At 37.6% G+C, this 25728-nt stretch overlaps 1 protein-coding gene across 4 annotated transcripts in view; it reads right to left on the bottom strand.

Moving 5' to 3' along the window:
* Naprt (nicotinate phosphoribosyltransferase) overlaps positions 1-25728 on the bottom strand; it is a 202150-nt gene that overhangs the window by 123604 nt on the left and 52818 nt on the right. For all 4 annotated transcript variants that reach the window (XM_081755725.1, XM_081755726.1, XM_081755728.1 and 1 more), the window contains exons 3-4: positions 19585-19711; positions 14266-14349 (exon numbers count right to left, since the gene is read on the bottom strand). In XM_081755725.1, the coding sequence (XP_081611851.1) occupies positions 14266-14349; positions 19585-19711 (211 nt within the window). The remainder of the gene's footprint in view (positions 1-14265; positions 14350-19584; positions 19712-25728) is intronic.

Here is a 25728-nt window from a genome sequence, read left to right as displayed (position 1 = left end):
TTGAAATCCCTATCTGACCTGTAAAGGTTAAGACATTCAGCTGTACTGCACTACTTTGTTTAAAGGTGCGTTTCTGTAAACAAACACTAGGATGTCAAATTTTCTTCACGAGTATCAGAATTCTACCTGAAACATACTAACCTGTTCCATACTTATGCAAAGTTACTGCTTCCGAAATTCACCATGGCAAAAACAACAGTCCTCCACTGGATTTTCAAACTTGTTTCAAGTAGAAACCATTTGATCAGAATGTTCCACGAACTCTTTATCTCACTCGAAAGCAAATTTATAATTTTTCAAAAACTTTTTTGAGCGTATACCACTGTAAATAGTATCAATTAAAATTCCCCGGGAAAATATCAGCCCCGGGAAGGGGCTTCGCGTTCTTTAAGCTATTCCGGTACCTGTCCTGAATCATAACATAGTCTATCTGATATCCTCCGCCATCTATTGGTGATTTCCATGTATATCTTCTTTTCTTGTGCTGATTGAACCAAGTGTTCCCAATTACTAGTAAATTTTGTCTACAGAAATTCATTAGTCCCTCTCCCCTTTCATTTCTTTCGCCTAAACCATATTTGCCTACGATACTACCTTCCTATTTTTCTCCCACAACTGCATTGAAATCTCCCATTACAATTACGCATGCAACCCTCTTCTCCCTATCTCTTATAATTTCTTCTATCTTCTCATAATTTTCCTCTACTTTTTCTGTTGCATGCGAACTCGTCGGTGCATATGTCTGTATCACCACTATATACTTCGTTTTACCTTTAAGTCTTAACATCATAACTTTATCATCAATAAATTGTACTTTCACTACCTTCTTTAAGCGTTTTCCAAGAATTATTCCTACGCCATCCTGACCCTTTTCATTACCTGAGTCAAACATTCTATATCCTTCGCTGTTCACCATCCCATTACATTCCCATCGAACTTCACAAACTCCTACCAAATCTAGGTTATTTTGTTTCATTTCTTTAAGATTTTTAAATTTTCCTCCCTGTAACATAGTACGTACGTTCTATGTCCCTATCCTAAATCTTTTGTTCCTCCTTGTCTTTCTTCGTCTTCCCCAAATTATTACTTTCTCGTCCAAAAGTACTTCCTAAGCCATCCCCCTCCCGGAGATCCGAATGGGGGGATATTTTACCTCCGGAACTATATTTTGATTTGCGAAAGACCATTGTACATATCTTCTCTTTTCGCTGCCAGCAAACTAGGGAAAATAAAGTGGTGGTTTCCCGTTGCCTTCCACCCCACAGTATCTCAGCCGTTAAAGTCACTCTGACCACGCCTGGAACTAAATGTCCAAGTTGCCTTACCAATCACTATGATCTCCGCTAACTTGGCCACTGGAGAACTGCTGCCTTCTCCCAGAACACTCTTTGTCTGGCTACTTCATCTAGACCAATTCGATAGGGGTGGCCCTTTTGGTACTGAACTACCACCGACATAGCTCTAAATTTCACTGTAGCACGCAATCCTCCCCACCCGACACGTAAGTGTCTTAGTAAAGATGGTGTTTATCAGGGAGGATATTATATATTATATATATATAGGGTGTTAATGAACTATACCGACAAACTGTAAGAGGTGATTCCTCATATCAAAATAAGAGAAAAAGTTCATATAGACCTATGGCGAAAAGTGCATAGTTTCAGAGCTAGGGCTGTCCAAAATCTCAAAAAAGCCTAATTTCAAGAGGCCTTATTTCGAATTCGAGAGATTGTGGATGGTTGTCCTTATCAGCGTAAAGGAAGTCAAGCATACGCAATCCAAAAATGCATATTTCATTAATGTTCAATGGATGTATAGATTATTCCGTGTAGGGTGAAATTCCCAAACACTCCTTCAACCGAAATTTGAGATATGCTCTGACTTTATGATTGGTCCAAAGTATGCAAATGATAAACCTTGATAGCAGTGAACACAGAATCCTTTGGCGCGATGTCGGAAGTGTTAAGGATCGTCAGCAGCACGGTCTCTCGTACTCGGGAAAACGCATGGTGCGATGTTTTCTTTCACGCTTATAAGTGAAGAAAACGTGAAATATACCGTGACGAAATACATCGCATCACATGTTATTCCGAACATAGATACATGGAGTTGCCGGTTTCTAACACTTCTGCCTTCCCTCCGAAGCATTGGATGCCCATTGTTGTCAAGGTTTACCTCCTGCCTACTTTGGACTCTTCTTGAAATCATGATGTATCTGAAAACTCTATTGAAAACACATCTGAGAATTACCACCCTGTAGGGCAGCGTTTCCCAACCTATTTCAACTTGTGGCACACTACGGGTGTTAACTTGAATTCTCGCGGCACACTCAGATATTATTATTATTATTATTATTATTATTATTATTATTATTATTATTATTATTATTATTATTATTATTATTATTATTATTATTTGCATATATAAAATATCATGGTATTTTTTTGTGTGATTACTGATCTTCTCAGAGATGAAAGCTCGATCACTGGTTTTACCCTATACTAATTCATTATGCTTATTTTTTATTCTAATTTTAAGATAGAAAACAATTGCAATGAAATATAGGACTCAGATTTTTTAAAAATACGCTTTCTTTTTCGAAAACTGTATCCAACCTTTCACTAAGAACGAAGATCACTAAATAACGAACGAACAAACAAACGTTTTGTACTTTTAACTTTGTAGTTTTAACCAAAACCGGTGCATACTATTGCAATCACACAGCTTGCGACAGAGCTGTTGAACAAAGTATTGTTCTGTCATTTACGTGCGGATGAGTGTTCTACGAACGTTCACTTGACGTGTACCGTACAAATGCTTCCATTTCGCGGTGTTAGTATGACTCAATTGAAGCGTAACATAGCAGCTAACCGTGGAAATGTGTACGAGCCGAAATACTGTCTGCTGCACAGTAATAGATGTAGAATAATATATTACAATTACAGTAATTTTTTCCATGGTAGAAATTCATAGTAGTGTGAAATACAAAAATATACAATTTTTTCCTATGTCTTGCAATTTGGTTGCTGTAGAATTAATAATTTTGTTCCGATTTCCTCGCGGCACACCAGCGGTCCATTCGCTGCACACCAGTTGGGAAACGCTGCTGTAGGGAATACCGTCTACACCTATTGACAATTGATGAGATATGCATTTTTTGGATTGTATATACGTAGCTTCCTCTACGCTGATAAAAACCACCATCCACAGTTTCTAGAATTCGAACTAGGGCGTCTGGAAATTGAGCTTTTTCGCGATTTTGGACAGCCCTAGCTCAAACTATGCACTTTTCGACGTAGATCCATATGAACTTTTTCTCTTATTTTGATGTGAGGAATCATCTCTTACAGTTTGTCGATATAGTTCATTAACACACACACATTATTTATATATATATATATATATATATATATATATGATAGTTGATATCAGTGAATCAGTGTTATTACACAAATTCTAGTTTGAGAGGGAGAATATGGTACCTATTCTTGGGACACTGAATTTATTTAAAAAAAAAAAAAAAAAATCGCTGTATCTTACCTGCTCACATATATGATGAGCAGATACAGTCGTTCATCAATACTTCCCAGACTTATGCATAGAATAGTTTGGAAGTCAAAAGCTACAGTTTCATTTTAGAAATTGCTGGTGGATGACTAATTGTTCAACTCGGAGTTCGAAAGACAGATCATTACAATTATATAGTCTACAAAAGTTTACTTACATGGTTACAAGGTACTATCAATGTAATTGAACACATGAGTTTTATTTCACAGACTACTGAATTATACAGCTCCAGTATTATAACTGGAAGTGAGATATGTATCTCTTCCGGTTTCAACAGTATAAAGGCGCATACAGAACCTATTCTAGGGACTTTGAATCATTATTGTTAAAAATCTCGCTGTCCCTTACCATTTTTTTTTTTTTTTCAATTCTAATATTGAAACCGGAAATATACATCTACCACTTTAGATTTCAACTGGTCAATAAAGCGGTTGGAACCTATCACCAGAACTATGAATACGTATAACGCAAAAAAGTCGCATACCGCTTTTTTTCTGTGCTAATCAATATAGGAAACAGAAGTGGCAGTAGATTTTTACAATACTTTACACTAGAAGACAGACGTACTTCCGGTGTTATATATTGTTTTACTTTTATGGCGATCAGTGTTGAAACCAGCTGGTCATCACTTAAGTTTTGCTTGTTAGTTTTACGTCTCATAATTATGCACTGCGGTTAAAGGGGACAGGACAATGCTAAAGAATGAAATGGTGGAATGAAAGAAGTGGGAGGAAACGGAGGAGTTCCGAAAAAATACGCACACGGTGTTTGGTTACCACAAACCCCATCTGGCGCGAGCTGAGATCAAACCAGGGACCCCACATAACAGAGGTAAGCGCCCTACAACTGACCCATCGTGATTTCACTTACATTTTGAATACAGGGATGCAAGTCCAGATGAAACAGTCTTAGGACGCATAATCGATTAAAAAAAAAAAAAAAAAAAAAAAAAAAAAAAAAAAAAACAGCTTCTAGTTATATTGTCGTTTTTCTCTGATATAACATGTTATCTCGACAGATGGACTAATTTAATTGATTGACTGAAGAGATCCCATACTTTGCATAACATAGTTTGGAAGAGTAAAACAATCCACTTACACTTCCGTTTTATATCAGAATTAATTCAAATGTATATATCAACTGTTACGGTATTTTAATCACATGAATAAATGCAGCACCATATTAATATAGAGCACCAAAATGAAGTACAGCACTAATTTCTTATGTGAAATTTACATACGGTACAAAATAATACAGTTTGCTTCAGGAATACTTAATCTTCCTCAAAAGATACAAAGAGCATCGTAATACATTGAAACGAATTGTTAAATGCTTTTTTTTTCTCATATACCACGCAGCTATCAACAGAAGAAGTTATTACCCAAAACAGTTATTTTCAAATAACATTGATCAATCAATCAAGGTCACTGAAGTACGAAGTTTAATTTTCTAGAACGGAGGAGGAATTTTTGTTCAAGAAAATTCTACGTTTCCGATGAATAAAAGAAGGTCTTTTCACGTTATTTATTGAACTACGTTCAGTAACTACCGTATATACAACACTATCCTAATGCTAGAAAACGCAGAACTTCTGAGCACGTAAAGTCCACTGCGCAAAAAAGAAAAACTACACGAGTAAAACGAAATATTATACAGTACTAAGCTCTATGTTTGTTAAAGTTTAGTGTCCCCTTTCGCTTCCGAGCCTGTATGGGACATAGACCTACAATTTACGATGGAATCCGAACCATCAGTGTGCTCAAATTCTTATTGCTCTCCCAATCGAGAATCGAACCTGGAACATGTTCCAAAGTCGTATGCGCTAGCCACTAGATCAGCGGGAATGGCTGATGGAATGGGAAAGATTACAACAGGGAGAGCAAACGTACAGTCGTGTTGAAAAAACAAAACAAAAAAAGGCGTTTCGTTTCGTTTCACATCTAAATTATGCGGCTACAATACCAAAACTGGAAATAATAAATCTATATCTTCTGGTTGCAACGGAAGAAGTTCGGACATGGAACCTTCCCTTCGAACTCCGAGACCATACCAGAAACACTTTCTCGCTACTTCTTGGATTATTACAATATATGAGTTAATATTGAAACCGAACGTTGTACTACCAGTTTTAGTAGAAGAAAAAGTTAACTGCAATCTTCCAGTTTAACGTTCCACGTTTATGCCTCTTAGGTTAAAGGAGACGAATGCTTACAGCAAGTGAACGACGGAAGAATCGGTGGAATGAAATATGCGAGAAACGCTAACTCCCCTACAAAATCCACGGACACCATGTTGTCCACCACAAACTTACTTGGCCGGGGAGTCGAACCAGAGACCCGAACACCAGAGGTAAGCGCTCTACCACTTCCAGTTGCAATATAAGAATAAAGTAAGATATTGAACCTGTCCTCGTAGTATTGATCCCATACAAAAAAAAAAAAAAAAAAAAAAAAAAAAAAAAACTCGATATCTATTATATTTTTTTACTACGAAGATCAGTGTAGAAATAGGAAATTTCATCATATTCTTAGGTCACTGAATTCATACCAGAAAAGTTTAGTTTTTCCTTAAGAGTCTTCATCCCGGCGAAATTAAAATACCGCTAATTTTACAGTAATTATGTGATATCTTCAAATAGATAAAAGATAATTGAAATACGGAACAAGAGCGCCCTAGACAATATTATTTTGCGTGAGGTACCGTTATCACAAGTCACCTAGTGGCTTTCCGTTTTCAGCTGTTTAGAAACGCGAAAATAAATGCCGATTTTCAAATTGGCTCGAAATCGAAAGCAGATAAGTGAGTCGTGATAACGGTTTCTTATGTAAAATAATATTGTCTAGGGCGCTCTTGTTCCACATTTCGATTATCTTTTATCTATTTGAAGATATCACATAATTACTGTAAAATTAGCGGTATTTTAATTTCGCCGGGATGAAGACTCTATGGAGATCCATTTTGAAACAGAACAGTTGTAAGTTTCTACCATATTTGGTTTGAGTACAGAAAGAAAGGTTCAGACAGTATATATTCTTGAGACGCTGAATGAATTCCTCAACACCGCTCATTATCTATTATCCTTTTGTTTTATGGCGATCAATTTGAAGTCATTTTTCTCGTGACTCCATGAACAGACATGTTATATAATAGTTTTACTGGATTCTGCGTCCTCAAGTTAGTATAAAAAGCGCACGATGAAAACTCATTAGCATTACATGCGTCTACAAATTAGTATAAAAAACGCACGATGAAAACTCTTTTGGATTCTGCGTCCCCAAATTAGTATAAAAAGCACACAATGAAAACTCTTTTGCAATATGGCTCTTCAAATTAGTATTAAAAACGCACGACGAAAACACTTTTGAATTTTGTCCTCAAACTAATATAAAAAGCGCACGATGGAAACTCTTTTGGATTCTGTATAGGGATGCGCATGAGTCGAGTCGAGATTTAAGCCTGTCTCGACTCGAAAATATGTTTCTGTCTCGATTCGACCCGAATTCGTGACGAGACGTCTCAAAATTCGAGTCGAGACAAAATATACGAGTTAAAATATACGTACACATCAGCCAGGAGTGGAAGTTGAAGCTCAATATCTCATGAACAATCCATATTTCTTTTATGTTGGGAAACAAAACCATAACTACTGCATGTTTGCTTTATAATTTAGTGTTTACAAAAATCCTTTTAAAAATACCTATCTAGAGAGAGAAAGGTATCTGTACTAGTTCTTGGTATCCAATCAGTCTATTTATTGAAATATACTATGTAAAATAGTATGGTATCATAATATGTGATGTACGGTACTACAATGTGGTGTACGGTATATTATCCGTAACTCGTGATATGCAACACATTAAAGGTTCAAAATAGTTGGGAAAGCGAATAATCCAGAAGTTATGTAGCCCTACTGCGTTCATGGGAACGAAAACACAATAATTATAACTATGCTAAATTAGTATTGATTGCCAATTGCTCAGAGAATTTATGAAGTTCACTTTATCGCAATAGTTTTATACAGGCTACGGATAATAGTTTTATACAAACTAGATAACCAATTATTAATATTATTATTATATTTGAAGTACAATCAAATATCATGACATTAATTATTAGTTTTAATTACCTGAATCGAGCTGAAAATTAAATCTTGATCTCGAAAGATTAACTATTAAGTTTATGCGTTCTGTACCTTTGTAAGTAAAAAAAATGAAATGAAATCTTTGAGTTTTACGTCCCGCGGTTATGCCGGTTAGGCTAAAGGAGACGGTGATGATGAGTAATGAATGAAATGGTGGAATGAAGAAAGTGGGAGGAAACGGGAGAACCCCGAGAAAACCCACGCACACGGTGTTTGTCCACCACAAAGTTCACTTGGCGGGGGCTGGGATCGAACCCAGGACCCCAAGCACCAGAGGTGAACGCTCTACCACTGAGCCACCGCGGCCCACCTTTTAAGTAATGAATGCTGGAATTGGTTTCAAGGCTGTTTCTGAGTGAATACTTTATTCAAAATAATATTAAAAATTATAGAAAGATTTTCGAGATATTCAGTCGAGTCGAGATTTTTACGAGCAGTCTCAACTCAACTCGTGTCTTGACTCGAAAATTGGAGTCGAGAAATACGTTCGTGTTGACTCGTCTCGAATTTTACAAAGTGTGTTTCGACTAATTCGAGTCGAGTCTAGATTCGGGACATGTCTTGACTCGTGCACATCCCTAATTCTGTGTCCTAAAATTAGTATAAAAAGCGCACAATGAAAACTTTTGCATTATGCGTCTTCAAATTAGTATAAAATAAGCGCACGACGAAAACTTTCTTGGATTCTGTGTCCTCAAACTAATATAAAAAGCGAACGATGAAAACTGTTTTGGATTCTGGGTCCTCAAATTAGCATAAAAAACGCACGACGAAAGCTCTCGAAAAGCATGCACAGTTATTTATGAATAATTTAAATGTTCGTGTTAAAGAGTAATTAGTTCGTGTATGTGTCAAAACCTAACCATTCTAACCTTTTTTAAATAAGTTCTAGTCGTAGAAGGCAATAGTGAAACACCCGTTTATACTTTGTAACCAATAATTTACAATAGTTGAACAAATTTGAAAATACTCAAAATGTGTTTGTGATGCTAAAACTTACAAAGGGTCACTGAAATTTTGAGATCAAGAAAATATGTTTAAACCACATAGCAAATATAAAACACAGAGCGATCAAAAAGCCACGCAACACGTGATGTACATATTTAATCATTTCTTCTTCTTTCTTCTTTTGCAAGTGACACTTGGTGATACTTGAGGCAAGGAAATTGTAGTGCAGTACCAAAGCAACATGGCGCATACGCTGGAGGAAAGCTTCTCCATTCTGGAAGAGTATATACAGAATCTGAGTTGCTATACATTCGTGGTACGCTATGCAGACGACAAATTAAAAAAAAAAAAAAAAAAAAAAAACTGGGAACGTGTCAGACATTCTCAGAAGTGGCAAACCGACAATTCTCACCGAGAACAAATATCAAAACAACGAAGAAAAATAGTCCGCTGAAGTCCTTGTGCAAGTTGCTTGTTAAGAGTGGTATATACTACAGTACAACACGCATAGCTATGAGGGAATTGTTATAAATGTTCTCGTACAAATTCAAAGTTCTGTAGGAGTTAGAGCAAGGGGATTCCCTCAAGCGTGTCGAATATTGTCAGTAGCTCATGTAATGCCTGCTAGAGAGGAGTAGAACGACTGGTATTGGTCAGACGAGTTTTGTTTCGCCTCGATGGGTATGTGAATTCACAAAATTCGCGTTTGTGGTCGACTGACTCATGGCACATTTGCTCTATGACTCTTCCCTTCACGCATAAAAGCTCGTATGATGTACCATGTTTCGAACGAGAATTTCAGTTCTCTTCTTCCGCATGACGATCGACAATGAATGTCATCTTCAGCTAGTCATGGATTGCTTTTACTAATCTGACTGATGAAAAAAAAAAAAAAAAGGAAAGGAATAGTTTCACAAGAACAAATGCAAGTTCCCATACCGTTTATGTGACACGAGTATTTGGAATCTGAATTACCACGGCGCATCATTCCAAGTTGCTGTCGCCTCTTGGGTCTCCTGACATCACCCCGCCAGACATTCTCTTGTGGGGTATCGGAAGGCAGCACCTTACACAATCCATCTCCATGCTATGCAAGAACTGCAAACTAATATTCAACGATCTATGGACAATATATCAAAGCAACGCTCCGAAAAATTTTCAGGTACACGATCAGAAGGTTCCATATGTTTCAAATAGTAAATGGTTACCATTTTCAACATCTTTTGTAATATTTCCATTTTGTGAGACTTTTGAACACCTTGTATATGAATTATACAAATAGTTTTCATCAATGCTGTACTCGTAAGGACTTGAAAGATATTACTGGTCAGAAATTGTTAATAAGTTTTAAAACGTATTGTTTTAATTGGAGGTCAAGTTAGGCTCACTAAGGGAGCAGCGTTATTGATCATAAGGGTGCAGCAACGACCATATTTATACTATAATGGTAACGATTATTCGAATGGCGTATTAAATTTTAATAAATTACATTTCATATTGAGTATGGTGGAATCTGAATTTTGAAGAAACTAATATTGCAGCTTAGATGAAGGTGTCACCAACAATGAGGAATAATCTTATATTTGAATTGGAATCTATGTCACTATACTAAAAATCATTAATTTCAACACGATGGTGCACCACGCACTCACTATACCTTCCGCATCCGAAATATTTGACACGCTAAGCACACATGAGATTCAAAGACGGTAGCGTTTGCCCTGACCCGTATAAACACATGCTGAAATCTCAGAAGCTTCTTGTTATGCGAAGTGATCATAAATGCACATACGATGGCGAATCAAAGTAAATTGCATCAGCTCGCCGCGATAGCGCGCTATGTCTTAACTGTGTCCAATGCGAGGCAAGCTACAGTAACTGCTGACACATCCGAGAGGAAGGTTTGTGTGATCTCCCGTCGTTTGTGTGTGCAGAGCCGACTAGGTTCAATCAACTGGCGTCAACTGGATATTTACTCCAAATTGGAGATGCGTGCAATGATCAGATTTCTATGGGCTAAACGGCTCAATTGTACGGACATTCACCGTGAAATCACTGTCGCATACAGTAAGCGTGCAATATCTCGCCCAGGTATTGTAAAGTGGTGTAAGCCATTTGACGCCGGAAGCACGGATCTCACGGCCGAATATCACAAAGGTAGGCCCGCAACGTCCAGTACCGTTGCAAATGTTAACTGTGTGAAAGGGATCATTAGAGAGAATCATTCGAGGAAATTGCCAGCCTACTAATCATTTCGTATGGTAGTGTTCTCCATTATTCACGAGCACCTTGGCTTTCGTAAACTGTCAAAGATGGGTTCCATGTCTGCTCACCGATGTTCACAAGGGACAACGTTTCGAATAGTCACTGGCATTTTTGCAAAGGTATTCTGTGGAGGGCAACGAGTTTCTGCGGCGAATCATCACAGGGGATGAAACGTAAGTCCGGACTTCACTCCGAGTCAAAAAGAACATCGATGGAATGGGTGCACACCATATCACTACCACGAAAGAAGGCCAAGTTCCAACCTTCAGCAGGAAAGGCCATGGCGACGTGTTCTTTGACATTGAGGGTGTGGTGCTCGTGGAATTTACGTCGTAAGCACGACAATGAACGCGAGTTCGTATTGTCAAACCTTGCACCGGCTGAGTAAGCCAATTAAAGAAACGCGGCGAGGAAAATTAAGCGCCGGTGTGATTTTGTTGCACGATAACGGAACACCTTACATGGCCCGCCAAACGTCTGAACTGCTGCAACGATTCAAGTGGGAGGTACGGCAACATGATTGAAGTGGGAGACCGGACTTAGCGCCATGTGATTATCATTTGTTCGGTAAGCTAACAAAGGATCTCGGTGGACGACGATTCCAAAACGATGAAGAGGTGAAAGCAGTGGTCTCCAGGCGGTTACACAGCGCTGGAGCTGATTTCTATGCATCCGGGATCGAAAAGTTGGTTGACCGTTACGATAAATGTTTACAATCTTTTGGTGGCTATGTGGACAAGTGTTGTATGTTGTCATAACAGTGTTACCAATGTGTAGGTGGTTTCATAAATGACCCTAACTTGGAAGTGTAACTTTCTTTTTGATTCATCTTCCTATAACAAAGTCTAGTGGCAAAGTACGTTACGATTATACAATCACAAGCTATTGGTCCTGAAAATGTGTCAAAGAACTATTGACACCATAGTTCATATGTGTACTGAGAACTATGCGGCTTGCGACCGTGCTGAGTAATTGGCTTCTTACAAGAAAAAGATATTGTTAATTAACACGTTAAAAGTAAACCTATAGTGGCTTTTTTACGGAATTCGAAATTTCTTTCAGGACAGATGATTTACGAGACGTGCACGCACAGCTTAACATGGAACCAAACCACACGACGTCCCGCCAGAAATCGAATCCGGATTTCCGTGTCCGTGTCGAAAGTGCGTACGTTATCCATATAACCACAAGGAAGTTCTAAACTATAATTGTATTATATAAGCCTATTGTAAGCGAACTCTTTATTCTTACTGAAAGTAATTCTTATTCTTACTGAAACTGACTGGAAACATGCTTTCTAAATTGAACGTAGAAAAATAAAAATAATTTTTGACTAGTATTATGCGATTTCCGAGATCATTTATCATGGAAAAAATGAAATCTTTGAGTTTTACGTCCCACGGTTATGCCGGTTAGGCTAAAGGAGACGGTGATGATGAAAGATGAGTGAAATGGTGGAATGAAGAAAGTGGGAGGAAACGGGAGAACCCCGAGAAAACCCACGAGCACGGTGTTTGTCCACCACAAAGTTCACTTGGCGGGGGCTGGGATCGAATCCGGGACCCCAAGCACCAGAGGTGAACGCTCTACCACTGAGCCACCGCCCCCCCCCCCCATTTATCATGGAGTATCATTCTTAAAACCCTATTATGTTACTATATAGAGTAATTTTTATACAAACATACTGTTCAAAAACCCCTATCCTCTTTAAAATCTATTATATCTTTATTCAAATACACGAGTGAATGTTTGTAGTAAGACTAACAAATGTGCATTTCTAATCAGGAGGTTAAGTGAGGGGGAACACGAGAAGACACCGTCCCCTCACCTCCAAAAAATGTATACGGCGTCCCCCAGTTCATAAAAAATACCATGTGTAACGATAGGCAGGGGGATGGCGTGACGTCATGCCGCTATCTACCGTCCCCCTACCTTTTCAGATCCACTTTTACCTCTGTTTCTAATACGAATGATCCCGGATTCTATCCCCGGGAGCCTTGGTGTAAGCTAGTAATGAAAGTAATGTTGTAAAGCCGATATTCCTTCTAAGCACTTATTGAACTACCGATGAAGAAGTCCTTCAGTACTTAATGGTGTCGTAATCGCTGAGATTATACTAGTGATGAAGAACGTAAGAATCAGACTTGAGAGAAGCAAACACACGTGCTTCTGGAGTTCCTCACGAAATCTTACAAGGTGTATTACCACTCACTGTTGTACTAATATCCTGATTTATTGAATACATAGTACAGGGTGTCCAAAAGTCCCCCACCATAAGAAAAATCGTAAGCATTATATATATTTCTGGAAATCCGGATTAGTCGCAGAAGAGACCCCGAATGAGTCACATGTTTGCTGAATTTGAATCCCACAGACCTGATGGTACAGCATAAGATTCGCAACTTCATACAAGAAACAATGACTTACGCAAAGCAATTGGCCAAAAAATGTCCTCCATATACTCAACAACTTGAGATTCCGGTTAGAAACATGTGTGGAACTCAATGGAGAGCATATTGAACAAGTAAGATGATTTTTTCCTATGGTGCAGGATACCCTTTTCGGATACTCTATACAATTATACCAGTTCCACGTAAGCCAAACCTCTCCTGTATTCAGACGTAGCAAGTGGACAATGAGGTAATGGTGTGAAATGCAAGATCCTACAATAATTAAGCCTTTCATTACCAGAACTAAGAACCGAAAGATATTTTCCAACATTTATATTTGCTGTGTGACGGTTCTAGAGGCAAGTCATATCGGTTAAAAATTTAATTTAATTGCTACAGGCTAAAGGAAAAGAAGTTTCATACAGCCTCAGAAAATTATATACTATGATTAGGTTGAGGTTCTTTCCTTAGCTCTGATGGGCAAACTTTTTAGAAGAGGGACAAAGAAAAAGGAAAATGGCCAGTATAATTTATTAAAAACAACAATGGTACATTTTACAAAATTTTTGTGATACCTATTAACAATTTAAGTTTCTCAAAATTTGGATGGAATGGGAATGTAGGTATACTCAGAAGTAAAAAACGCTCATCTGTCGGACTGTACCTGATACAACTGTTTCACGGTAACTACAGTATTTCACTTTTCATACGTTATATTAGAATCTTGTCGCGGGCCGAACAGAACTTTTAAGGAGGCATCTGGCCCGCGGGCCTTAGTTTGTCCATCTCTGCATTAATTTATATCGGTAAAATTTAGACTTTTAGAGATGAGATTTTCCTCAAGAGCCGTCCTCGGTGTTTACAAATTATTATAATAAAATTTAAATACCTGAATTCGTTTCTAAACGAGGCACTCTTCTCTATTCCAAGTATTAGTTAAAAGATTCAACTTACCTTGCATAGTTGATTAAGGTAAGAAGCGTCGTTTCCAATAGTTGCACCACTATCAATGGACCTTCAACTCTCAATAGAGGAACTCTAGAAAATTTAAATGAAATTTCCATGTAAAGGAAAAATAACTGAAAATGATCATTTTAATTACAAGTTTTACAATATACTTGTATATACAACCATTTTCTTAATATAAACCAGTGACTTGCAAGAATTACATTCAGAGAATATTGTTGCAATGAGCGAGTTTCGTAACAAAATTCTGCTATGGGCTAGATTTGTGTGTGTGTACATAAGAAAAACTTCAGAGAACATAGTTGTTGGAAATTAGAGGTTTTCAATCTAAAATGTTGGAATTTTTCAAATCAAACCAGCAGTTTTGGCTCTACACTGGTAGTCGCCTCCACTGGTAATTGAAGCAACGCAGTCTTATAATAGAAGCATTAATTCAGGCAACGGAAACAATCAAAAATTATACCGTATGGAAGAAACAATACTACAAAATCTCCGTTGCAATCAGTAAGTAGGATAAGGGATATGGAGAGGGCAGTGTAAGGTGTGAAATTCTAAGTTAAAAAGTGGTTCGGAAAAAAGTATCCATGATACGTGAAAAACAACGCAGCTATTGCTACGTATTATTGCAACTGTTACCTGCTCTTGCCACTACTACTACTAATAATAATAGTATTACTTTAACTAATATTAAAAGTCTCATACCCTTACGACGAGTATTACTATCTCGTACTGGAATGCCGTCAAGCAAGAAATAATGTACTGGCATCCGAAGTACGTATTCTTCCTCCCTGCAACTATCATGTTTGAAAAGTAAAAGACCCCTTCTTCATGAGTCTGTTATTTTTATTAGCGGTCTATAGGGTGTTTTTGTTCTTGTCCTGTCTGTCATACCTCCACCGTATCATACTTTCAACGAGCGGTTATAGATAAAAACATGCGGTTTTCGACACTCCACATTTTCAACTTCACCACTACCTACCCAGGTCCCTGACCTAACGCCACTAGACTTTTACTTGTGAGAGTATCTACAGTCTGCTGTATATCGAACCAGATCCAGAAACGTGGATTACCTGAAGGAGAATATCAGAAACGAGTGTAGAGAAATAACACCTCAAACATTGGGGTGTGTCTGTGTTGTGTGGTAGTGTGTGACACCGTATCCATATGCGCTATCAGCAGGAGAGAAACCAATTTGAACATTTGTAGTAGCTCAAAGTTTTGCGTCTGGAAGCGTACCGTGCGTGCATGAGATTACATACAGTTATTCTCAGTACCATGTACAATCTGTACAGTAAACTTTGTAAACAATAGTTACAGATGTAGTTTTAACTGCATTCTGCATTTCGCAACTTTCATAACCAACCATTTTCATAACTAACTTTCAAATCATTACGAATTTCACCCCCTACCCCCGGCTGCCTCTGAACCTCACAATGCTACAGACTGCAACCGAGATTTTTAATATTCTTGGTTCTTCCCTACGGCATAATTTTTGCTTGCCTTCCGCTCAATCATTGAGTGAACTGCTTCTATTGTAACACTGACTGGCAACGTTGGTTTTTCAATTAGCTTTGGGGCGACTACCAATATACGGTCAAAACTGCTGGTCCAATTTGAAGTATTCCAACACTTTAGATTAAAAACCTATCATTTCCAGTAGCTTTGCTCTCTATACATTTTTTCGCACTTGCATTCGTAACCACGTTGGCCTGTGGCAAAGGACTTTCGTTCCACCCCGTATACATTAACTTGTACAAAAAACTTGGCCACCACACTGTTAAAGGGACACTTTTACTAAGTGCGTAGGACACACAATATTCTGGCTTCAAATAAAAATTCCATTTTACCAAAGATTACTCTTTCATTTAGTCTTATCTATGGAAAAATATACCTAAAACTGTGGATTTTCTTTTTCAATCGGACCAGCCATTTGGGCTCCATACTGGTAAGACTGCCTATGTTTAAACAAAAAATCCAGTTCAGTTAAATATAAGAACACGAAAAACTGACACAGGAAACTTGCACATTGTTATGTAAGGGAGTCCGAACACCTCTAATCGGTTTCCAAACAATACTTATTTTGCTGGATTCCGCACCGGCGTCTTACCAATAACGAGTCCAAACGGCTGGTGCAATTAGATAAATTCCAAATTTTCGATGGAAAACCACCTATTTTCAACAACTTCTCTCTTTCTTCTATTTCCATTCTTCATATAAGTGAGGTGTCCTATTGCCCCAAAAATTTTGGTAACTTTTATACCCTAAAAATTTGCGACAAGTTACAAGAGATCTCGAAAGTTACAAGAGAAAACTGATATGTCCGCGACTTCCAACGAAATTACATCCCAGTTTCAACTTCAATTTTGCAGGTGAAGTTTACCATCTTCAATAAATAAACTGAGAACTTAGATGTCTTTCGAATTCGGAAATAAAATGCATGATTTTGTGTTCAAATATCATTACGTGAATATACGCGGGATCATATACGCCGGAACTTCGAGGCGCAGACCTCTTGAGCATCCACAGCATCGTCGTAGAGGGGGCTGAGCCCCCATGGTTCAGTGTCATTTTGTACTTTTATTCCTACACAACAAACTTTGTAATTAAGTTTTTTTTTTTTTTTTTTAAGGCTACAAATGGTTTTCATTTTGGGAACGATTTTTATTTTTTTTTTTTTATTTTTAATGTCTCTTGCAGATTATTTAAACAGCATTAGTGTCACCGAACAACTATTTTCTTAGGGAGTGCTTATTATATAAAGGTAAGCAAGAAAGTTCTGTCGCTTTTTCACCTACTACCTTCGAACATCGACATGTCACCTAAGACGTACACTCATGTGCAAAATGATTGTCGCATATCTATAACTGTCTTCTTGATAATTTGATAATGATTTTGCAGGGTACTTTTAATACTGATGCTATGTGTATAATCGGGAAATGTATTATGGTAAATTTCATAGGAAAAGAATTATAAACACGAAAATTAGAATGAGTAAAACAAAATGCTGCTAAATGGACAAGAAAGTTTTATTTTCGTTTTATTGTTCTTATTTACTGCTCTTTTGACATGAAATATGCTTTCCACATACGTGTCTTTGCCGATTATACACATATTAACATTATAAGAAATACAGGGCGGATTCGTTATCAAATTATATTCCTACAAGAACATATTTATAGACATGCGACAATAATTTTGGACATGAGTGTACCTAGAAGCTCAAAAATAATCCCCATCAGCATCGACGGCCTTCTGCCAACGTTCTGGAAGGCCATGGATTCCATCGCGGAAGAACTTAATGAGCCATGAAGCGAAGAAGGTATCAAGTGCGTTTTGCATTTTACACCTCTATTAGGGATTTGAACTGGCGTCCTCGAAGGTAATTGTCCAAGAAATGGAACAGGTGATAAACGGACGGTGCGATGTCCGAGGAGTATGACGGATGCAAGTGTTTCCCATCCAAGAAGCAAAATGGTGTCCCGGGTCATCCTAGCCACGTGGGACTTAGCATTGTCCTGTAACAGGAGGGCCCCTTTGCGATTCAGAAGTGCTGGATCCAGAGTTTTTAGTTTTCCTTGACCACGGCTCAACTGCTGACAGTACACAGTTGCATTGATGCTCTGACCAGCTGGTAGCAGTTCCCGATGCACGATGCCGCAAGCAGTCCACAAAACACACAGAAGGAGGACCTTCTAGTGCAGTGCTGGTACCGGCTGTTTTGGATACCGGTTCATTGGATGCTAACCAATGATGACGGCGCCGTGGAGCTTCGTACAGGATCCACTTCTCATCACATGTCAACATCCTGTCCAGAAATTGCTGCTTCCTCAGACGAGACAGCAAAGAAACAGGTATCTGCTCGCGCTGCCTTCTGGCCTAGAGTCAAATCATGTGGGACGCATCAACCCAACTTGTACTGCTTCCCAAGATGATGGAGGTGCTGCCGAATCGTTTCTCAACTCACACTGAGTTGTAGTCCCAGTTCCTTATATGCGTGGCCACTGTTCGCCTCAATTGCTGACTAAAGATCTTCAATTTGTACATGTGTTGGTCTTCCGGCACATGGTGCGTCTTCGAGTGTTTCGTCACCGTCCTTGAACTTGTTAAACCGCTGCACTGTCCGCGTAGTCACGATAAGATCACCAAAGGTCTGGTATATCTTCCGCCCCGCTGCAGCGGTGTTTGACCCCAGTTTGAACTCGTACCTCATACACGAGTTCAACTATTGGGTCAAAATGTACAACTATTAGGTCAGCACTATATTTCCTTATTAGATCATTATTACGAATTCATGATCAAGTTCTACTTAGCGAAGAAAAAAATCATCACCAGCACAATGTCCCGGTCCACATACCAGCAATTGCCATGACCCAAACTGTTGAATTACACTACCAGCTACCATCTCGTCCACCATATTCTCCAGATTTGTCCCCTTCTCATTTTCCTCTTCAGACACCTTAAGATCTGATTCGGTAGAAGATTTGTATTTGATAAGGAGATCATGACTGACACTAACTCCTATTTTGCAGCATTTGGCAAATCTTATTTTTCGGCAAGCATAAAAATGTTACTGAAACTGGAGATGGATAAAACCAGTTGTTACACAAATAAGAAACGCAGTTTCTTGAAGTACAGATATTTCAGTTTTCTACAAAACTGGTTTGTTTTTTTACTTCCGGGTCGGATTTTACAGAAACTTTTTCAGTTTTTCCAAAATCTGTTCGCTCTCTCACCACCGGTTTGATTTTACGCTGAAACGTTTTCAGTTTTCTCCAATGGAGTTTTGGGTGTTTATTGAAACAAACGTAATTTCTGCCGAAACATTTTTCTGTAGTATCCATTTCAAAAAACTAAGCGAAGAAGTAAAAAAAGTTAGATAACTGATCCGGTCTTAAAACAAACATATTTCATAGCATACAGAACAGATATGGAAAACAAATTTTTGGAAGTTTTCAAAAACCGGTTTAGATTTTTGTAAGAACTTTTTTGTGCCCACCACTAATAAAAATGTTGGACAAACTGCATCAAATTGAAAGGAAACTACGGGAAAATGCATTGATTTTCATTGTGAAACAAAATTCTTTCATTTCAAAGTCACGGACTTACAAAACGCTTCTCGTGCATAGGATAATTTAACGTTTTGACTTGAAAGAAATTTTACACATCAAAGTTTCACATTTGTTGAATTTGCTTTCCCTTCTGGGTAGAAGTACAAGGACAGTTTGCACATTTACAGTTGTCTACACGGAAAATATATACTGATCCTAGCATAATCAATTAAATTTATTTAATAAATTAAAAACTTACCTCGGGAATACAACGGAACCTTCCTCAATAGCATATACTGTCACATCTTTCGCTGTTAATTCCTTAAGAAATAAGTAAAATTCAGGTTCAATTGTTGCCGATAGAGTCTTCTGTAAGTACGCAATATCTGTAACAAAAAAAAAAAAAAAAACTTTCTTAGGAATGAGATATAATAACAGCACAAAAACTATTACGTGATTACATATAATGGTACATCCTTTTAAGAAAAAATAATGTATCTACTACAGAATCAAAACAAAAAAGCATAGAACGTCTCAAACAAAGCCCTCCGATTCGTAAAGCTGAGCACTCCGGTTTATTACGAAAACCAGTCAATTCCACACGGAATAATTATGTGTAACAGAAAAAATGGAACCCAAATTGTAAAATTCCATACACAACTCAACGAGGTTTTTACTCTACAGGTTTTACTCTACAATTAACTGATGTCTTGTAAGTCAGAGAAAACACATTTACAGAACATCATTCCTTAAACAGAACTCAACCAGTATCAAGTCATTTTGTCACAAGTTATAACAAGATGGATTGGCTTGAAATTTTAAACCAACCCTCGTATTACCCCAGCGTCAATTCTTAGAAATGATACGCAACCAGCTAACAGTTGGAGAAGAACAATGCTTAAGAATGTCACCCAAAGGGTGCCTCACTTATCTAGACAGTCTTGCTTCCTCCCGTCAGCCCATATTTGGAGGAGGAATTTCGCTACTCTCGAAATCAACGCCCACGCACAAGTCCTCATGACGATGACAGATTTCTACGTGACAATGTGAAAATTATCAATACTCGTCAGTTCAATAACTTATCGGAACAATCAGTGTTTTTAATGTGATTCCTATTAACTTATGAACCATTTATTATATATTATTAGCAATATTATGAAGCAAAAACTTAATGTTTTCTACGAACTATATTTTAGTTTAGTTAGTGTATTCTTGCGCTGTGAACTGGCAACGATGTGACGCGAAAAGAGGAGAGGAATGCGTCATCTCCTACCAAGTAAATTGGACGTATTCAAGATGTGCTCAAAATAAGTTTAATTTAAAACTTAAAACGAACGTGAATAGTATTTGAATTTTATATATATAAAATGCAATGTGAGAGCGGGAAGCCATGACTAGTATATAAATGATGTTTCAATAAGGAACATATGTTAATAAGAATTGTTCTTACGCATTTCCCTCGCCAATACAACGATTTGTAGAAGAACCCTGTTGTATGTCAAGGAATGGGACATTCAACTCATCGCTTTCCAGCAATGGAAGTCGACCATTTAATAGTGCACTAGTGAATTTTATCCCGTGTAGTTGTCGAAATTTCGCGTATTATTTCGCTTACGTATTAGTTTGTATATCGCAGTGATTGGGCCATCTTTTCGTTTAAGTGAAATCTTGTGTTTGTGTTCTCATATATTTGTAAATGTTTTATATTCATTGAAGTTTAAAGTTAAATATAAGTGTTTCGCAAATATCTCTTTTTTAATATGCAGTGAAAATAATATTTAATAATTTCAAAGTGTGTGATCCATATTCTCTCTTTCTCAGCAAATGGAGAATATTACCTTTTAATAGTGTACATGACTTAAAGTAGAACCAAACAGGTAAGGTACTTCTAAGCAGTGGAGAACAAACATTACTTTCGTCTCCCATTATCCACCTGGCGTCGATCATGCATTGCTGTCCTACCTTGCACTCTTACAGGTATTGACCAGTGTATCTTGAAGCTGACGCAACAGCGACGGTGGGTATACGGCTTATGCCTCTGATACGTTTAACGCCCGAATCCTAGGACCGTGGGAGTGAGACTATTTGTTTACTTGCCAGTTCCTTATTGGATCTGTTAGTCTTTTACAAATGAATGATGTTCTTAAGAAGACTCCAAAAGAGATCCAAGGTTCGAATCCCAATATTATTATATCTGGCTTTCGTCACGGGAACCAATTCCTCTTATAAAACAGGAACAAACGGTAGTCGAACCCAACTCCTCTCATAAATGTCGCCCGATATCACAGAGACAATACTAGGAGTCGAACCCCAATACTCTCATAAAGTCTTCAACATATACTTTGTCATTCATGTTAAAACGGTACTAACTATATTCGACTGTCTATTAGTATTAAAACTAAGTCTCATTTATCGTATTCTTTCAGTTCATGTAATTTTATTGAAACAATTTAAACTAGGGATGGCCAAAATTTTCCGGAATCTGAAATTTCACTATCCGGATTTCGGAAAAATTCCAGAATTTAGAAAATTCCGGACTATTTCCGAATATGGCCAATTCCGGAATATTTTCTAAATTTCGGGTTTTCCGAAATCCGAATTTTTTCCGATTTTACTTTCCGGATTCCGGAAAGTAAAAATTCCGGAACTGGCCATCCCTAATTTAAATCCAATAAAATTAAAATATGGTATCTTTCACTTCCGAACAAGGTCTTCACCCCATTGCAAAGAATTATACCCTGAAAACGGTTACTCGAATTTCAACTAAACGCTTATGGCTCGAAAAAAGAGGTCTTCCAGTTCATACACAATACCATCTTAATCGATCTCTAAAGTTGTATTAGTTTCTAAAAGCTATATAAATCTCTTACAGTACAAAATAATTGTATCAAGCTTTAGTTTACATATGTTCAATGTGACTATCTTCAGCTGCACAGCACACATCAAATCGATAGTTGAACCTTGAAGACCACGGGAACTGATGGTTGCGGGATATCTCACTAGAGTACACCGTCCCTACACATTAGTGACACCTCCAGTAGGGTTGTTCCGATAATCGAAATGAAATGAAATCTGAGTTTTACGTCCCATGGTATGCCGGCTAGGCAACAGGAGACGGTGATGAGAAATAAATGAAATGGTGGAATGAAGTAAGTGGAACTTCAATAATATTCGAACTTTCAACAATACCCGAAACTTCGATAACTTCAAATACTCGAACGATTTCGAGTAACCGATGACAATTCGATAAATTTTCACACCTGAAATTCAATAGGTTCTCAGCCTTATCGAACATCCCTAATCAAACCAGTCAAACACACACTCTTTCGAACTGTAAATTTCATTAAAATAACTTAATTGTTTTCAAGCTATGATAGCTTAAAATTGGATCGAGACTTCAGACATATCCTGTATAATCTTCACATACACACTCTTATCTTTCTTATTCCCATGATTACAGTAGCAATAAAATAGTTATTACCGTTCTTCACATTATTCTGGTCCTTCAAGTAGAAGTAATGGATGTTGATCAAAGCCATGAATTCAACGGAACAGTTTCATGATCCTAGAACGCCATTTTTACGACGTGAATCATCTCTAATTTTACAGCATCACTTTATTATTAATTATTATTATTGTACTTCCAAACGGTTGTTTCTTTTTAACAGTTTCTTCAAATACGACTTACGTGATTTTGTTGATATAAAAAGATAACCAATAATCCTAATATAGGCATAGGTAATTAATTTCTCATGAAAAAGTACACAAACGGTAGTTGACTTTTGGTGTTAGTTTTCTTCGATCAAGGTTCTTCGAAAAAAATTCTGTTCCTATTTATTAATAAATACTCCTGTAATAAGTGCAGCATAACATGATTTGGTTTAAGATATTGGAGCGAAAAAGTTTAGCGGTGGCCCGTACCTTTTGTTTGATTTGGTTTCACTTTCCTAAGAATAGATTTCACCTCTGCTCTTATCACCATATTGAAAACCGAATTTGTAGAAATCTACCTCTTCCGGTTTCAATACTACATATACAGAGTGGCCCAAAAGTAGGTAGACAGTCCTGCGTTGATCAAATTTGACAGTTTATTAAGATAATTAGTTCTGTTCCAAGCTTGAAGTATGAGTGAAAAGAGAATAAGAACAAATAATAACGAAACTAGGTCACTAACTGTATGGATAACAATAAGTAAACTATATAAAATGCCATAAGCTGGTCAGTACGGGACTGTATTGAAACAAGAAACAGAAGAACTCTACTTCGACTTTCAATATTGAACGTTATAGATAGAGCTAGGAATTTTAGGTACTGCATCTTAATCTTTCTTTTCTACTAAAATGCCCTAATTAGCTTGTCTTCAAATAAAATATTAAATAAACACTCCTGTGTTTTGGTTGCATGTTTTTTTCTATGCACGTACCTTATTGCGCTTTTTCTTAATATCACCACTTTTTATGCACTTTTAGAGACTCTTTTATTGTGTCTGCATTTCCGCGTTTTATTCCTATAACCGCCATACACAAAAAATAAAAGTTCTGTGCAAAGAACGCCTGAGTATGGATTCGATGTATTTTGTTACACTGAATCCAAATTTCGAAACCCCAGGACGATTGACTGTGTCAATTTTGTTTTATGGGCGAAAAACGTATGTGCTATCTTAAGTACCACAATTCGCTGAAGTTTTTCGGCCATAAAAAATAATTGACACGGTGGGTCGACTTGGGGTTTCGAAATTTGACTTCTGTGTACCAAAATACATCGAATCCATACCCTGGGGTCCACTGCACAGAACTTTTTTTTTTTTTTTGTATGACTTCCTTACGTGTATCCTCCCTATGTAAAATCGCTTAAGTTTTCCCCCCATAAAAAATTTTAAAAAACTGACGGTCGATTGTTGGGGTTTCGAAATCTGGATTCTGCGTACCAAGATAGCCTATATCGAATCCATACCCTGGGGTCCGGTGAAAAGAACTTTTATTTCTTTCGCGTGTGGCTGTGAATCAAACAAGGAACACTGAACGTGGGCGATATCACATTACTTTCACTTCAGTGCAGTCTCATTAGGCGAAAACTATTGAAGAGCAAGTAAAGCGAGGTGATAATCATCACACCGACGAATCACAGCTATCACTAATCGATATTGCTCAGTGCTTTTGTACATTTAAAAAAAAATACTTCCTGACGGGTTAGATAGTTTGGTTGGTTTGATAGTTTGGACTTTAGCGTCGTCTTCAACACAATCTACAGCTTAACATGGGATCTGAATCACATGCGACTCCCACCAGGAATCGAACTCAAGTCTCGCGCAACGAATGCGCGTAAGCTAACGATAATCATAAAGCTACTTAGGCCTAATGACGAGAAAGATTTCTACTGAAAAAAAAAATGATTAAATGTTATCCGTTTTAACAGTTTTCTGCCCTTGTGATTTTCATAACATTGTGTCCTGAGACTTATTTAGGCAGACATTTTACTACATTAGTGAAACCTGACCTATTCTGAGTTCTTATGTATCATGTAATTAGTTTTGGCACGTGGTATGAATTTACGTTGTGAAATTTGCACCTTTTTAACCAAAATTTTGCACGTAAATATTCTAGTCCTATTTATACAGCAAAAAGTAATAGATCAACTATTTTTCTGCTGGGGATTCGGCATTCCAAGAAGAGGTCCAATCTCCACTTTAATTCCTATACTGAAATCGAAGTTCTGGAAATGTATCGCTTCCGATTTCAATATTGATACTCACTGAACAAAATGATACTGAAACACTTTTAATGATTTAATCCTACGAATACGTTCTATTTCCCCAGTAGGTGTATTTCTTCTGTATATATAAGCCCGAGCAATGGTTCGGATTTCACTAAACAATAGATCTCGCCTCTTACAGCCCTGATGCTGACAAGGGACATAAAAATCCTGATACAACAATCCTTAAAAGGCCTGGGTTTACCAGCTAACTTGTGGCACTCACGCCTTTGAGGTGAATGTTTGATCAGCGCATTGGATCCGTTCGCCGTTAGTGCTGATTCGTAGACAGAGTTCGCTATTTCTTTCTTTCAAGTAATTCACCAAATGTTCTCACGATGCTCGGAAGAAGCCGCAATGCTAATACCATATGGCCAGTACGAGGTCACCCATTTCTCCTCTGACTAGATCTGGCATTTCTTGAATTTCTGACTAGGGTCTTGGTGACAAGGGACGTAAACCCCAATTAATCAACGTGGTTCCTCCTCTGCTCTATTCCTCTATTCAAACCAAGAATGATAGAAATCTACAGCTACTACAAAACTGAACATTCAACGTCACAGATCAAAAACAGTACGTGATTGTAGGATTTTTAAAATTGGATTGAATGCTCCAAGGGTAAATCTCAGCTCCGCTCACGCCACTCTTGAAG

This window comes from Thermobia domestica, chromosome 4 (assembly GCF_964235325.1).
Source record: "Thermobia domestica chromosome 4, izTheDome1.hap1.1, whole genome shotgun sequence".
In the NCBI taxonomy this organism is placed as follows: domain Eukaryota; kingdom Metazoa; phylum Arthropoda; class Insecta; order Zygentoma; family Lepismatidae; genus Thermobia; species Thermobia domestica.
The sequence above is the reverse complement of the archived record's forward strand: the minus strand, read 5'-3'. Positions and strand labels throughout refer to the sequence as shown.